At 54.9% G+C, this 16590-nt stretch overlaps 2 protein-coding genes across 9 annotated transcripts in view; one reads left to right on the top strand and one right to left on the bottom strand.

The window, feature by feature from the left end:
- ARSG (arylsulfatase G) overlaps positions 1 to 13538 on the top strand; it is a 118555-nt gene extending 105017 nt beyond the window's left edge. For 5 of the 8 annotated variants that reach the window (XM_005875770.2, XM_005875771.2, XM_014547254.1 and 2 more), the window contains 3 exons: positions 2863 to 2983; positions 7392 to 7482; positions 12848 to 13273. In XM_005875770.2, the coding sequence (XP_005875832.1) occupies positions 2863 to 2983; positions 7392 to 7482; positions 12848 to 13191 (556 nt within the window). In that variant the 3' untranslated portion in view covers positions 13192 to 13273. Of the gene's footprint in view, positions 1 to 2862; positions 2984 to 7391; positions 7483 to 12847 lie in introns of all 8 variants that reach the window. The other 3 variants (XM_014547258.1, XM_014547257.1, XM_014547256.1) reach the window with 3 other exon arrangements.
- Positions 13539 to 13971: 433 nt separating this feature from the next.
- Positions 13972 to 16590, bottom strand: part of WIPI1 (WD repeat domain, phosphoinositide interacting 1) — a 27922-nt gene continuing 25303 nt past the window's right edge. The window contains exon 13 of the mRNA XM_014547266.1: positions 13972 to 14513. Coding sequence (XP_014402752.1) covers positions 14466 to 14513 — 48 coding nt within the window. The 3' untranslated portion in view covers positions 13972 to 14465. The remainder of the gene's footprint in view (positions 14514 to 16590) is intronic.

Below are 16590 nucleotides of genomic sequence, written 5' to 3'. Positions count from 1 at the left end.
GCTGCTGGCTGCCCACTGGTCGCCAGGGGCCATGGAGGTGCGGTTTTGTCCCCCCTAAAGCCGGGGGCCGGCATCTCTGACTCCATCAGGCCCAGGAGGCGCAGTGCAGGGGCCAGGAGACTTTGGGAACGCTTGACATGTTTATTTTCTTTTAAAACCGAGAGAAAGAATAGCAAAGACCTTTTCGGTAGAAGAAAATGGTTTAACGTGTACTCTGTGTTCACCTGTACGGCCACACAGTGGGAAAGGGGACTCGGACATTCTGTGTGGACGAAGGGCCTGGAAGGGAACGGTACCTGGGTCCCACGGGAGCCCGAGTGCGGCCCTGCCAGCGCCTCCCCCAAGTAGCACAATGAACTGCAGAAACCTGGAAATGTCTGGGTTGCTTTATCCCTTTCTTCAAGGGTTTAAGGCTCCCAGGACCGATTTCTCGGGTGAGGTTTGAAGTTCGGAGCAGCTGGGGCCCCTTTGGTTCCTCCACGTCCACGCCCTGCCCGGCTGGGAGGCCCCGGGTCCATCTGTGCCCAGGACGACCTCAATCTTCCAGGGGGACCTTGGGCTTAGCGCCCTCCGCCACGTGAGAAAGGACTGCTGGCAGCGCGGCGTTGGCGAGTCCCGGAGACGCTGCCACATTTCTCTCGGGCCAGCGGTTCTCTCTGCTCTGGGTGGGCGAGGACTCGCCGAGGCCCCGGGAATCCCGGAGACACTGGGGTTCCGAGAACATCGACTGATTGCTGTGTAACTAGGAAACGGAGCCTCAGATAGAGGGGAACATGAGATGGAAAAGAAAGTGACCGTGCATCCCCCATCCAGCACCTCCTGTTGGTCTTGCTCACGGATTTGGCCCATCTGTGGCCCAGACCCCGCGGGGGCACACATTCCACAAAGCCCGGCAAACAGCCCCAACCACACCCTAGCCACACGGCACCGGTGCTGCGCGGGGGCGTGGCTGTGGCCTGCGGACAGGGTCCTGGGCTGTGCTGGACTCCGCAGAGGCTTTCTCTGCGCGGCGTGCCGTGGCTCGGCTGTGGGATGCCAGCTCCCGGAGCACGTCTCTCAGGAGAGAAGCCACCGGCTCCGTGGACAGAGCAGAAGGCAAAGCAGACACACTCTGTCCCGAGCCCACGGAGAGGTTCTGCCCTGGGTGGTCGGCAGAGTTCTGGGGAGGAGGCGGAGGTGGAGGCGGAGGTGGAGGCTGGGGAGGAGGCGTAGGAGGAGGTGGAGGCTGAGATGGAGGTGGAGGAGGAGGAGGAGGTGGGCAGAGGGAAGAGGGGCCTCATGGCAGGTCCCCCCCTGCAGCCCCTTTGCAGGGCAGACGCCGCCTGCCCGCCCGCCAGGCACCCAGTGGGGCAATGGCCGGAGTGAGCCTCCAGTTGCTGCCAGGCCCAGTCCCGGGCCAGCCAGAGACTCTTTGTGGGGGAGGCCGGCCTCACGTTGGCCCTGCCCGCCTTGTGCCAATAGGTCCCACAGACGCTCGGTTGTCTGGGCCCGCGGGTCGACAGTTCTGTGGAAGGGGCAGCCCACGTGTTCCTGCTGGAGAGCTGCTCCCAGCGCCGAGAGCATAGCAGGCTGGACGGAGGGGCAGGGGGTGCCCCGTAGTGGAGTAAAATCGTACCCTATGAGCTTTAAAAGGTCACATTAACCGCCCTAACCGGTTTGGCTCAGTGGATAGAGCATCGGCCTGTGGACTGAAGGGTCCCGGGTTCGATTCTGGTCAAGGGCATGTACCTTGGTTGCGGGCACATCCCCGGTGGGGAGTGTGCAGGAGGCAGCTGATCGGTGTTTCTCTCTCATCGATGTTTCTAACTCTTTATCCCTCTTCCTTCCTCTCTGTAAAAAATCAATAAAATATATTTAAAAAAAACACAAAAGGTCACATTAACCAAGTGCACCCTAATGGTAACCACGGCTGCCTTGGTGGGCAACGCTGCGAGGCTGCCTCGGTCGCCGACGGCTGCCTTGGGCGGTGTGCTGCTTGTGCACGTTTCCTCCTTTCCTCGTCTGCCCGAGCTGTGTCTGTCGGGAGCGTTTGCTCTTTTAATGGAAAAGAGATGAATTGAAGGAGATGGAGTGTTTCTCACATCACTGGGTTCCAAAGAAAGACCAGATATTCAGGGCACAGAGACCCAGGGAAGGAACAGGACAGGCACCTTCTCTTGCCGACACCTGCCACTCACTGTTCCCTCCCAGCGCGTGGCTGTGGCCCCGCTGGTGACAGGCAGAACCACGGAGATCGGCCCACAGGGGTGTCACTGTGAACAGTGACAGCACAGACTTCCAAGGAGCACTGACCGAGCGCCAGCTTCTTCTCTGTGCCTTTAGGATGATTATTATCACACTCATTTTATTTTAATGTGTTTTTATTGATTTTTAGGGAGAGAGGAAGGAGAGGGAGAGAGAGAGAGAAACATTGATCAGCTGCCTCCTGCACCCACCCCGACTGGGGATTGAGCAGGAAACCTGGGCATGTGCCCCAACCCAGATTGGAACTGGTGACCTTTCAGTGCCAGGGATCACGCTCAACCAACGCAGCCACACCTGCCAGGGCATCCTGCCCATTTTACAGAACAGAAAACCGAAGGCCCGAGGGGCCGGACAGGTGGCAGCACTGGGATTTGAGCCCAGGCAACCCCTGGCCGCAGAGCCTGGGTGCTGAACCACTGGGCCGCTCTGCCGCCTGGAGGGTAGAAACCCAGGTGGAACGTGAGGGAAGGACAGGCCGGGGGAGGGCCGGGCCACACAGTGCTGGGCTTGGGCCGCCAGTGCTGGGCTTGGGCTGGTGCGGGTGGGTCTTGGCCACAGCATGGCCAGCAAGAGTCCGGGACCAGCCAGGCCAAGGCTGTCTGTCTGATCCTCCTGCAGTGTGCTGGACATCTTCCCCACCGTGGTGGCCCTGGCCGGTGCCAGCCTGCCCCGAGGCCGCCACTTCGACGGTCTGGATGCCTCCGACGTGCTCTTTGGCGGGTCGCAGACTGGGCACAGGGTAAGTGAAGGAGATATGTACCCCGCCCGGTTCTTCGGGGTGGACCTGCCGCCTCACCCGGGGCCTGTTCCCCTTCGTGCAAACAGCCATCTCAGGGGAGGCAGGCAAGCGGCAGGCCGCTCCAGATCCAGTCTAAGAAACCCTGAGGGCGACTCCTCTGAGATGAACCTCTTTCCTCTCCCTTCCTCCGCTTCCCTATAATCAGCCCGGAATGTCAGTCGGATTTAAGTCTAACCGTTTGGCCGAAGTGGGTGCACGGGTGCACATTCATGTCAGGGACAGGCCCTGGCTCCTGGAGGCCCAGCGTGAGGCTCTGCAGCCGCCACACTAGCTCGGGGCTGTGAGACCCAGCACCCGGTGTTGGTTCTCTCTCTCTCTCTCTCTTAATATAGTTATTGATTTCAGAGAAGGAGGGAGAGATAGAAACATCAATGATGAGAGAGAATCATCAATCGGCTGCCTCCTGCACGCCCCCTACTGGGGCTAGAGCCTGCAACCCGGGCATGTGCCCTTGACTGGTCTCAAACCTGGGACCCTTCAGTCCACAGGCCGACGCTCTATCCACTGAGCCACACCAGCCAGGGCCTAGTGTCCTCTCCTCAGATGCTCTGAGGCACAACCAGGAAATGCTGGGCCTGATGGCCTGTCCCTGTCATTTCCCAGTTTTCCTTTTGCCAAAAGGGGAAGAGGAAGTGGGAGGAGGGAGGAGGATGGAGGGACCGGAACCCCCTTTGCGAGGCTGTGAGCACAGGGCTTCTCAGTTAGAGGCCGCACATCAAAGCGTCTATTTATAGCTGTGCCTTTACCGAGGGCCACATGGAAGTGACTCAGATGCCGCTCAAATGTGCTGTGGCAGCTACTGCAGCTGCCCTTCCCCATGGCGGCCCCAGCAAGCCCCACACTGGGCCTGGGTGGGCGTCAGTGCTTCTGTGAACACTCATTGGTGTCTGGGTGTTGTCAGATGATGCCTGGCACGTACTCTCCCCCACCCCGCACCCCTCAAGAAGTACCGCTTCTCTCCGGAACATCCTACCCTCTGGAGCGGCAGGCGCTCCCAGGCCGCGCCCTGCTCCTGAGCAGCGAGAGGCAGGAAGGTAGGAGTCGCAGTACGTGACCCTGGGGGCCGATCCAGGACATCAGGGAGATGCTCCTGAGTGTGCGTCACCATGGCAACTAACAGTCATTGGAGTCACCAGGAAGTGCTTCAAGGACTGTGGTCTCCTTGATGTGGTTGGGGCCTGTGGAGCCAGCTCCTTTGCACTCACTTCCGTTCCCAGAGGGGAGAACGCTCGCTCTCTTTCTCAAGTCTGCAGGCTCAGGAGGCCCCTTCTCAGGGCTCAGCCTCGAGGACCAGAGACAAACCACAGCGCCGACTGGGCTTTCGTGGGAACGTCCATGTGGCTACGCAGCTCAGTCGGGCGGATCTGTTCCCTGACCACACCCCGGGGCCCCATGGACATCCCCACCAGGTGCTGCCTGCCAGCGCTGCTGCTGTTGTCTGCATGAGCGAAAGCACATGGGCACACACCTGTGGCCACCCCGCCTCTCCGGGCACGGGGTCTTGGCCGCATTAGTGAGGACCTTCATTGGGGGCCACATAGGGAGTTGTTGGCCCTGCTCCAAATTTGGCCTAGGACTTCTCTGGCCAGCTACTAAAGAGACTACACTAAACCATCTCTAATTTGCTGAAGGGAGGCCAGGGGGTAAAACTATGAGTGATTCTATAGGTATACATTGTGTACATACATGTACATGCATGCATGTACACGCATGTCATATGTGTTTTAAAATAAGCACCATTTGATTGTGTCCACCGATAGATATGTCTTGGGCTTACCACGATCCTAACATGGGTTGGTTTAGAAGAAAAACACTCCGGTTTCAGGAAGTTCAAAGGAACTCCCAGTCATCTCAGTACAATATGCAAATGTATCTCAGCAACGGGTTCTTCCCTGTTTTGCAAATGAAGTGGCCTAGAGCCGCTTACATTCTGGCACCCTCTCCAGGTCCTTTGCTGAGAGGTTTAGAGGCAGGTGAATGGGCGATTGGGTTTCCTACTAAACGGTCTTCTCACGGCAGCTGGGGGCGGCCTGTGAGGTGATGCTCAAAAAACCAAAGGCAGCGGCCGCCATGCTGCACATTCTTGCATTTGCTGAGCCTCCTGCTTCTGGTCTTGATACGTCTGTCCGTGTCTTGGCAGAGGAGGCAGCCCCAAGGAGGGAGACGGGGGAGAGCCAGGCAGGGGAGGGGGCACAGCCTGGCACCAAACCCCCACTTTGTACACACCCGTCACTTCTCTTCGGGACGCCCCTCGTGGTGAAGGACGCCATCCCGAGTGGCTGGCGAAGGGCTGGCCACGTTGGGCGAAGAGCTGTGCACCCCCATCCTGTGGGATAGGAGGGCCTCCCGGGGGTGCGACAGAGGCACCGGCCTTCAGGAGGGAAGACAAGGCGGTGCTCGCGTGCTTAGACACAGAATAGAATAAAGCGAAGCCAACAGGTGGGACAGGCAGCCATGAGGGTGCAGCGGGCTTTCGGGAGGTGGTGTCATCTTTGGCGTTTGGACCCGGCGCCCTCCGAGAGAAAACGTCGTCCTTCAGCTGTGACTCATGGCTCGGTTTGCCAACCTCCTTCCTGTGTTGATAGAAACAAGAATATAATCAGTCAGCTCCAGGGGGAGAGGGGGGAAGCAGAGACAAGCGCTCCGAAATCCAGCCAGGTTTCTGAGAGCGAGCTGCCCCCCAAGACAGCGTCCTCTGGAGTTGTGGAGGTTGCCTCTGGTAACGTCGCACAAACATCCCGGCCCACTCGGTGGCATTTCTGCGACCGAGACGCAGCGCCCGCCCGTGATTGGAACCAGCGGACTCGACTCCCATCTTCTGGCTGTCGGAGCGCATCATCGATCAGTCGACGGAAGGTTTTCCAAGCCTCCCGCTTCCTGCCTTCCCCAGGAGGAAACCACAGCCTCCTGCGGCGAGAGGCTTGGCGTCCTGCGGGCCTGGAAGGAGTGAGGGTTTTGAGTTACGACTTCTTTTCCTGTTTGGAAGGAGCCCGCTGTCATCACGCTGCCTGGGGAACCGCCGAGGTTGTCACGAGAGCGCGGCACGGAAGAGGCAGGTGTGGGAGGAGCCCCGCCCTCGGCATCCTCCCGGAGCGGGAAACTTGGAGGACAGCTGTTTACTGCTCCAACAGATGGTTCTGATTTTTTTTTTTTAGCCCCATGGAAACTTTGAATCACGTAAGCGCCTTCCCAGTGATGTATATTGGTCATGATTCATACCAGGGCGGTCTCCCACTTCCAGCCCAAACCCACCAGCCTACCAAGGACGCTGGCCACTGATTTCCCACTAAATCCTGCCCTGGGAATCCCTGACTTAGGTGTTTCCAGGCCGTAGGGATTCTTTCATCTGGGACCAGCAGAGAAAGGGGCCCTCAGTCGGGTGGAGTAGGATTGAGGCTCCATTCAAAGGGCAGGGAGTGCCCATTCCTGGAGGAATCACTGAGAGGGTCTCTTAGGGTGCCTCCCGGGGCCGCCCTGGCTCAGGCGACAGTGAAAAGATCGCCGGCTCCTAGAGAAGCTGTTGTGCAGGAGCCTGAGGGTCACCTGCGCCGGAGGCCCCGCGGGTCCTTGTGAAGCGTGCAGGTCCCCAGGCCCATCTGCACCTGGCGGGTGGAGCCGTGCAGGGCCAGCCTCCGGGCACGTGAGCTGTGCACACACACACACACACACACACACACACACCACACACACGGGGCTCCTCACTCAGAAGGGCCTTGCGCTGGGTTTAGAGTGCACTTGCTGTGGTCGTCTTGAAATTCTCAATTTTTGGACAAGGTTCCTTTCATGTTCACTTTGCTGGGGACCCTGCAGCTGGTGCTGGGCTAGGCGTCTGGCCAGAGCTGTGACCCACTCCGATCGGCCACAGAGGCGCCCAGGACGGGGCTGGTGTGGACTTCGGGCTGCCTTCGGCTTCTCGCGCAGTTTATTTACAAGGGTTCGCTCATTGTCCTTTTTTTCCTTACTATCTACTTCTTAGACTTAATATATTCTGAATTTCCCCTTACGTGATGAAATATTCTTCTATTTTTTCATTTTTAAATATATTTTTTATTGTTGATAGTGTTACAGATCTCTCCCATCCCCCTCCCCTTTGATCCCCTCCTTCCAGCCCCCTCCCACTACCCTCTTGCCCATGTCTGTGGGCCATGCACATAGGTATATCTTGAGAAAGACAAGTATCACACGATCTCACTTATTTGTGGAATCTAATGAACAAAATGAATTAACCAACAAAATAAGACCTGAAGCAGGGAGGCATGGAACAGACTAACGTACCTCGATGTGGGGTTGGGGGACGAGAAGAGAGAACCTGGTTTTCCTATGAGTGAGCCCCGCCTCCCTTCTGCAGGTGCTGTTTCACCCCAACAGTGGGGCAGCGGGAGAGTACGGAGCCCTGCAGACTGTCCGCCTGGAGCGTTACAAGGCCTTCTACGTCACTGGTGAGTTAGGGAGGTGCCGCCCACCCAAAGCCTGGAGGGTGGCCCTGGCCCCTGCCCCTGCCCCAGCCCTGGCCCCGTGGGGACTCTCACTCAGCCCTGCAGGAATGAGTGTGGGTGGCCCTCCTTTGGGAAGCACTTCCACCCCCATCCCCCCAACCCTCCCATCCAAAGCCTGGGCCCAGCAGAGGTCCCAGCACCCAAGGGCCCAGCACAGGCGCTCTGCACCCATCACACGCAGCGAACAAGGTCTTTCTGCTGTTAAATTCCCAGCAAGCTCAGAGCCGTTCGGCACAGCGCATAGTGCTTTTCACTTGAAGACCATTTCATTTGCTAATAAAACACCACCGAGTCCATTGGAGAGCGAATTGGCTTTATTAAGTGGTTCATGAACTGGGCAGCAGCCCATCTAACAAATAGAAGGGCACTCTGGGGGGAGGGGGGTACAGAAGGGAAGGTTTTACAGGCAGAAGGGTGTGGCGGGGGCGTTATTAGAAAAAGATAAGGAAGGATTGCTTTTAGGACAGTCGTCTTTGGGGGGAAGGAAGGAATAGCGGGGTGAGGCGGGGGTGGGGTTATCCTGCAGATTAGCTCACTGGTATTGACCAAGACATTCCGGACTGATTGGTTTAAAATCCCGCTCCCGGGAGAGGCTGAGACTGCCGTGAGTGAGGTTAGAGTTTGGGGTTGGTGCTGTGGCTTCGCACCAGGGACTCACCTTACCCGGTGGTTCTTTCTGTTCTGTTTCACACATGACACTGTTACGCTTCAGATGCCAGTTGGGGTGGATATGACATGGAAGCTCGGAGATACTTGACAGTGAAATTTACTTGACAAGAGACTTTCAGAAAATAGAGTTTGGAGGTCGGTTTAGCAAACCGACAGACGTCTGGGTGGCCATCTTCAGGGGGTGCTTTAGAAACGTGACACCGGATGAGGATGCTTCTCAGAACCTCCCAAGGGCTTGTTGCTGCCAATTGCATTCAGACCCCTGCCTCCTGGGTCCCTCTCCCTTCCTGTCTTCTCCGAGGGCCACGGCCACGGCCTCCATATTCAATTCAACTTTTAAGGCCTCAAACCAAATACCACCTCGATCATAAAACTCCCTCCCACCTGGGCGGCTGGCTCAGTGGTTCAGTGTCAGCCTATGAACCAGGAGGTCACGGTTTGATTCCTGGTCAGAGCACACGCCCGGGTTGCAGGCTCCATCCCTGATGTGGGGCGTGCAGGAGGCAGCTGATCAAGAGAGACCGCGCTCTTCCTCTCTGAAATCAATAAAAATAAAACTTTCTCCCATCTTCCTAGCAGTGTAGGATCTGGAGAAATCGGATATTTACCACATTCTGCCGCATGTCGAACAGACTCAGGAAGAGACCGCAGGCTTTGTTAGCAATCAGTGGTAAAGACTTATTTCTTTAAGGGTCTCAGAGTTGGCAAACTGGGGACACAGCGAGGCAAAAACCCAGACGTGTTCCCAAGAAGAAAGAAAAGTTACGAGTTCTTATAGCGAAAACTACATACGTGAGGATTAGCAGTCCTGCCTTCTGAGGGTTCGTCCGAGACGGCTGTCATTCAGATGTCCGGTGGAGACAGGCGTGGTCCTTCAGGGGCAACCAGGGGGTTGTCTGGGGCCCGGTCTACGTGTCCAGATGCACGGCCAGGCATTGAGGCAGGACTGGAAAGTTCAAAACATTCACGTGCCCGGGCTCCTTGCAACAAGAACGTACCTGTTCTTCATGCCTCAGGCTTCGTAATGTTAATGTTAGCGGCTTGGTTCACGTGGCTCCATTTTATACATTCCCCCTTTTCACTCCTTTCTCACCTATATGCCAGTCATTTAGGTGCATGCTTTGTTTCCCTTGCTAGTTTTTGTTTTGTTTTCAGAGAGAGGAAGGGAGAGGGAGAGAGAGAGAGAAACATCAATGAGGGAGAAACAGCCATAGGCTGCCGCCTTCTTGCACGCCCCCTGCTGGGGATCGAGCCCACAAGCCAGGCATGTGCTCTGACCAGGAATCCAACCGGCAACCTTCCAGTGCCTGGGTCAGTGCTCAACCCCTGAGCCAGACCAGCCAGGCTTCCCTTACTAGTTTCAAGCTCTCTGAGCTCAGAGCTCCGTAAGCCCTTTCATTTTTGTTATCTTGATGTGCGTGGACAGTGTCTTGCATCTAGAAGGAACATTAACTTTTTTTTTTAATGAATGAAAAACAAACAAAACAAACAAAAAAAAAACCCTAACCCCACCAAAATCTGGGACCTGCTGCAGATTCCAATTTGGTTCAGTTAATTTATGTTGGAACTTGCCAAAGAATTATATAAAACAGAACAAAAAAATGACTTTCCCGGAGTGTCGATAACAGACCCCGGAGAGAACGTGGCATGAAAACAAGTTCTATGAGTTCATCGCTTGGAGGATATTAAAAATGCCACAGCCGTCTTTGATCCTCCAAACGCTGAAACGCAAACCAGTCGGATGACTGTCACACTCTCGGATGGAACGTGTCTAGATCGCAGCCCTTACATTACAGTATCTAAGAGGCACGGCTCCCCCAGGCCGAGTTAATTTCAGAAGGGAGAGCCGTGCCAGGAAGCCCTCGGCACCACAGTGCTGGGATCACAAGTGTGACCGTGAAGTCACAGGGCTGTTTCCAGTGATCCCAGTCAGACAGGCGTTCTAACACCCAGGGGACGTCTGTTCTGAGGAGTCACCAACTCCCCGCGGGGTGGGGGCGGGGACCACCGACAGCTCAGCAGATGGGCTGAAACAGGCTAGGATGGAACGGGGACATGCTCGGATGCCTCCCCCCGGCCCCCTGGAAGTCTGCCTCCCACTCACTCACAGCTGGTCTGGGGTGAGCTCCCAGGAACGTGGTGGGCGTCTTTTCCTGGAGGAAGATGTGTGTCCTTCTATCACGAGGGTGTGAGCTTACGGTCGTGAACTAGGAGTGGCCTGAAAAGGCGACCGGTCCGCTCTGCTCTGGGGGAGTTCTCTTCATTCATCTGCATCTCCCATTTGGGGGGCATCGTTTGCCTGTGACGTCGCTTCTCCGACAGCTCTCAGAAAGGCTGAGGCTATTTCGGTTGGTTCAGCCTTTTACTTGTTCGGATGGAGTGATGGTTTTTCAGCTCCTGACACACTGGGCTAGCAACGGGAAGTTTGCTGCGTAGTAGCTGGTCGTTGTGGATGCCGGACCGTAGAGATTCTGACTTCTGATATTTAAGGAGTGTGGGTCTTTCTGTTCCCTTAAACTTGTGGAGGTTGGTTTTCCACGTCGTTGGGACTGGCTCTCGCAGATTTGGTCCTTCATCTTAGGTGAATGCCTCGGTCGTGGGCCGTGGTCTTTAATCCTAGCACGAACCCTTTGGGACTTCAGTGTGAAATACGAAATGTTTCTGAGGCCTTTCTAATAGCGTTCACACTCTAAGCCCGTCTCCCCCACGTGGCCGCATAGAAACGCCCGCTGAGCTCTGTCCGCCCGTAGCTGCTGCTGGGGCCCGTGTCCCCTGTGCCCGCAGGTCAGGGCTCAGCCCAGGACTCTGAGGCTTCCCCTCGCTAGCTCCCTCTTACCCAGGATTTTGCTCAGCCATTGTCCTGAACTCTGTCCCCTGACACCTCAGGCCAAAGGGACCACAGCTTTCTCCTGGGGTGAGCTGCTCTGAGCCACACAGCCTGGGGACGACGAGTCTTCCCAGGGGAAATCATTTAAACACAGACCCAACCCAGTGTGGCTTCCTTCTCTCAAGGATCCAGTCCCGTTAGGTTGCTGCCTTTGCATTGGTTAATTTCTAGTGCCCTCAGGGTGTGTTTTTATTTATTTTCTTCTTTTTTCTCTTTTTTTCTTTTCAGGGTGTTTTTTTTAATACGTTGCCTAGAATGCATAGTTGTTATCTATAGGAAGGTTAGTTATATGCAAGCTATCCCACTATTCCCTTAATGGGAAGTCTTTAATTTTTTGTTGCTGTTGTTAATCCTCACCCGAGGACATTTTTCCATTGATTTTTAGAGAGAGTGAAAGAGAGGCGGAGAGACAGAGAGACAGAGAGAAACATCGATGTGAGAGAGACACATTGATTGGTTGCCTTCCACACCCCCGACCGGTCCAGGGCTGGGGATCGAGCCTGCAATCCATGTAGGTGTCCTTGACTGGAGTCGAACCTGGGACCCTTCAGTTCTTGGGCTGATGCTCTATCCACTGAGCCAAATCGGCTAAAGCAAAAATCTTTAATTCTCATAAGAGGAGCCCATCCCAGCCTTCACGTGATTGACGGCCAAACCTCACGTGACCCCTCTTCATTGTTGATTCAACCCCAACCTCCAGGCAAAGGCAGTGACTCTCTTTCTCAGCTGAACAACCTGAATCTGAGTCACAGGAGGAAAACCATTAAGGTCGGTTCCCTCAAGGCCACGCCACCGACTCATTCTTGTCACTCGAGATTTCAGATGTCAGCCCTCTCCACAGGGGACTAGAATGGAAGCCAGTGCCCAGGTAGCCCGGCTCTGGCCCCTGGGGGTCTGCCTTCACTGACTGGCACTTCGGTGTGACGCTCTCACCTGGGTAATAAAGGGGGTGAGGAGAGGTCATCGGCTGGGCCATCCTAACTACACAGCTGTGCTTTCCATCAGCATGTATGAGGAGCCGTGGAAGAAGCTCTCACACCTCAATGCCAGAGCAGCTCTGCTTCCCACGAGCAATTGGATTTCAGTTTCTGACTTAGTCACGCTTGGCCGCTGAGAAGCTCCGAGTCGAAGGAGGTCTTTAGGAACTAACTCCCGTTGTTTCCTTCCGAGGGCCATCCTTGGCCTGCATTCTTTTTGTTCATTCAATTGTATTCTATTCATTTGTGTCAGATACCTTAACTGCTTACTTGCATGGAAAAGGCAAACAAAAAAAAAGTCATCTGAATCATTAACAACCAAGGATGCTGCCATCGCCCCAGGCCCCTGGCCCTCCTCCTTGGGACTGCCTCCACAGCCAGACTGATGCAGACAGCAACCTCCACTTCAGCCCTCAGTGGCAGGAGTCACCTTGTCTGCCTGCCTGATGCTTAAAATTGAATATATTTGCTATCCAAGAAATCTATTTTAAAACAAATTTTACTCCCAGAGGGCAGAGATGAAAGACATTTGAACGCAAGTTCTACTGGCTCTGAAGGCAAGTCCAAGGAGAAGTTCCGGATCATTCCGGACAGCAGGAGCATCGTGGGACGAGCACGCAGATTCTCAAGGTCATTTCTTGGACAGGGAGGGCAGTCATTTGAATAGTCAGGTGCTGGTGTGTTTGAGTTCATTTACAATCAGTCACGGGTCTCCGCTCTGACGACATGGCTGGAGTTGGGTTTGACGGGGCCCTTGTTGTCCCCCTCTCTCTAGGAGGAGCCAGAGCCTGCGACGGGAGTGTGGGGCCTGCGCGGTCTCATGAGCCCCCCCTTATTTTCAACCTGGAAGATGATGTTACGGAAGCTGTGCCTCTGGACACAGGCAGTGCGGAGTACCAGCGCGTGCTGCCCCAGGTCAGGGAGGTTCTTGCCGACGTCCTGCACGACATTGCTGGGGACAACGTCTCCAGGGCAGACTACACGCAGGACCCGGCGGCAGCTCCCTGCTGTGACCCCCACCAGACTGCCTGCCGCTGCCAGACCGCCTCCCAGCCCGTGTTCCCAGGAGCAGGAGCAGCAGGAAATGAAACGGCAAGTGCACATCCACCCTCTTTCTAGTGACGTACGCTTTATAAGTCTCAGGATTTCGGCGGGAAGCCACCACCTTGCATCCCCCACTGTCCCGTCTGCATGATGGCTTGGGAGGTCAGCTGCCAAGAGCTGTAACGGGGACCCTACGGGCTCAGAGGCAGCCCAGGGTCAAGGCCCAGCTTTTGAACTTGGGCCATGACTTACCCTGCCTTGCGAGCTGATTTTGAGGATTCGGTAAGGCAATTCGTGAAAGTGCCAGGCATATTACCTGACACGTGAGGCAGGCACTTAATTCGTTTTAGTCTTCTTCTTCTTTTTTTAATGCACCGTTTCACTGATCATTTTAGTAGAGATTTGTGCCAACTGGTATCTAGGCAACGCTTCTCCGGAGGCAGGCACTTAATTCGTTTTAGTCTTCTTCTTCTTCTTTTTTTTTTTAATGCACCGTTTCACTGGTCATTTTAGTAGAGATTTGTGCCAACTGGTGTCTAGGCAACGCTTCTCCATCTTTAACACGCATACGAATCACCGGGAGCTTGTGAATGGACCGATTCTGACCCGGGAGGTCTGGGTTGGGGCCTGACCACCTCCATCTCTAGGCCACCCTGGGGTGCTTGGGTGGCGTGGGTGTTGACTAGACAAAGTGAGCGGTTCCAGGTCTCCAAGCAGAAGAGCCCACAGATTAATCCATGGCCCGACCCGCCACCCCGACCCCCTTTAAAGGTCAAATGGCTGTGTTTTAAAGACTTGAGGAGTTCTTCCTGCTTCCTAAAACCATGAAGAAATAAATTTTCAGAGCCTTAAAAATGCATTGCCATGATTTTATTATTAGTGTCCTAAATGGGACTCAAAGGTAGTACGTGATTTATTCCAATCACTGCCAAAAAAAAAAAAAAATACTTCGCCTGGTTAAAATAGTCTCTATGTACGTAACATACAAGAAGTACAATTCGAAGACATTTTCCTATAGATACATTTTTACACAGCATACATTGAAAAAGGATGCCGTTTTGAATACAAAATTCCGGCTATAGACCAATATGGTTAGTTAGCATTGACATTATGGCGGTAATATAGTTCCAATAGCAGGATGCGTACACGGCGTCTCCCGTACCCACTGGCAGCCGGGACTGAGGGGGGCTTGCTGAGCAGTGAGCCACGTCCTGTGGCTTAAGCAGGGGGCACCTGGGGTTCCTGCCCCCCACTCTGCGCCCACCATCGCACGCCATTCTTCCACCTTCCTGGTTTTCTCCAAAACCACCTGATGGGGGGGTGTCCTGATTTCTGAGGCGCGCGTCTCATCATGACTGCTTCGCTTTGCCCTTCTGGCTTCCGCGGCACAATATTATCTACCGAAATCAAAACAGAATGGCCTTACTCTCCCCAGGAAGAGGCGGCTGAGCAGACAGCATCGGCAGCAGGTCTGTGCCTGCGGAGTGGGCAGGGGAGGCTGGCACACAGGCCACAGGCAGCCACCTGTCTCACTCAGGCGCAGGCGAGGGTGGCACCGTTTCAGAACATACTGACTGTATAGAAAATATTGCATGTGTATTAATATGTGTCTGTGGGGTTTTTTAAAAAGGCTCATCTTGTAAACACAGGCTGCTAAATCACTGTTAAAAAGTCAGTAAACCCTTGGTCCCAGCCCTTCCTCTTGCCCACTAGAGTAAGACTGGTGTGGGAAGCACGCAGCCGTAAAGGTTGGCTGGTTACCGAAAGGGAGGCTGCCCGTCCTCCTGCAAGGGGGCTGCGTCTTTCTAAGGTACCAGAGGCGATGCACTCTCTCGTCTTCATTTTTCCAGGAGCAAAGTAAACGCATGGAGATGAGAGTGAGCCTACCCAGGGGCCTGTCAGTGTGTATTTTTTAAAATGACCCATGTGCTCCCGGCGTCCAGGCAAGCCCGCACTCATGTCTACAGAAGGGATTTTGCCCGAGCTGAGACCAGGATCCTCTCACTGTCCTGGCAGTGTTTAAGGAATGTGGGTAGAGATGTGGATTCTGGACAGATATATCTATCAAAGGCAAAGAACAGAGGCAGAGAGAGGAAGGCGTCTCGCATCTCCAGCTGAATGTGACTGTGGGAGAGGCATGGCCGGGATGGTCCTTGTTGAGAGCGCATCCGGCAGCCGCTCGTGTCTCTGGCCCTTGAGCGGGGAGACAGGGAACCGCCTGCTACTGTGTCAGTGTCTCGTAGGAACAGGACCCGCTCTTCCCCATCACCCGACACCTGCTGGCGTCTGACAGCCGATCTAGGGAACCTCGCTCGGTGGTCTCACTCAGGGGAGCCTGACAGAGTTTAAACCATCTTTCCCTCCTTAGGCAGTGCCCAGGCGGACAGGCCTCTGGGCCAGTTCTGAAGCATCTCCATGGTTTTTGTTTTTACTCCAAACAAGTGCTCTGCCCCGTGGACCTATTATTTTGTACAGGTCTAATCTTTGGCAAAGGACCACCTCCTGCATGCTGACATCCGAAGTACCTGATTCTGTAAATATAAGGTGTGGCAAGGTCTACTCTGATTACAGTTAAGAATCTACTAACCTTTGTAGCAGTCACAGACTTTGACCAAAGTCACTGAAAGGGAACCTCAGTTTTATCCCCAACTGCATCTGACTTGCTCTGGTTCCCAGAAGATGCGACTTCGGGTAAATAACCACCAACTTTTGGGTGATGGAAAAAAACAAAAACCTTTACGGTTGGTGGGGCGTGAGAACCCAAAGGCAAGGCACCTGGCACATCGGAAGCAGCAAGCCAGCAGAGGCTTTTAAATTTATAAAAATTAGTATTTTTAAGAACCACCGCTTTCCACCCCTGAACTATAAACCTTCCTTGTTGGCACTGTATCCGGGGGCCTGCCGACTAAGAGCCAGAGTGTAATCTCACCCTGCAACCTCTGCCTCTGTGGGATCTCACACAGCCCTCCAGCCATGCACTGGGGGTCCCACAACACCCCCCCTTTTTTGTAGTGACTGTGCTTACTAGGTTGTCCTTATGGGTCTATGCAAGCCAGAAGCCAGACCTGCACAACATCCTTTTGCAAAAGGAATCTCCACTGATAGAAAGTGCTGATCAGGAGACAACATTGCACACCAGGACCTAAGGGGCCCTGTAGCAGTGCCCAGCGGCCGTGGCTCTGCCTCTGGGTCCCTCAGCAGACTCCCCAAGTCTTGGCCCAAGCGCTGCTCCTGTCTCTAACCGATTTCAGGTCCACTATCTGGGCTGTCCTTGAACTGAAGCTCACAAGAGGCATCTATATGTTGCCTTAAATGGAAGCTTGAAGAATCAGAAGCGAAGGCGGCCATGGCCACCCAGGGAGAAGACCTGCTGTTTGTACAGGGGTGCTGGAAGCCAAGCCCAGCGCCCAGCGCCCAGCCAGCCCGTGGCCCTCGCTGCCAGGACAGGGGAAGCAGGATGCTGGCCCAGGGAGC

Source organism: Myotis brandtii, unplaced genomic scaffold, assembly GCF_000412655.1.
Source record: "Myotis brandtii unplaced genomic scaffold, ASM41265v1 scaffold469, whole genome shotgun sequence".
In the NCBI taxonomy this organism is placed as follows: domain Eukaryota; kingdom Metazoa; phylum Chordata; class Mammalia; order Chiroptera; family Vespertilionidae; genus Myotis; species Myotis brandtii.
The sequence above is the reverse complement of the archived record's forward strand: the minus strand, read 5'-3'. Positions and strand labels throughout refer to the sequence as shown.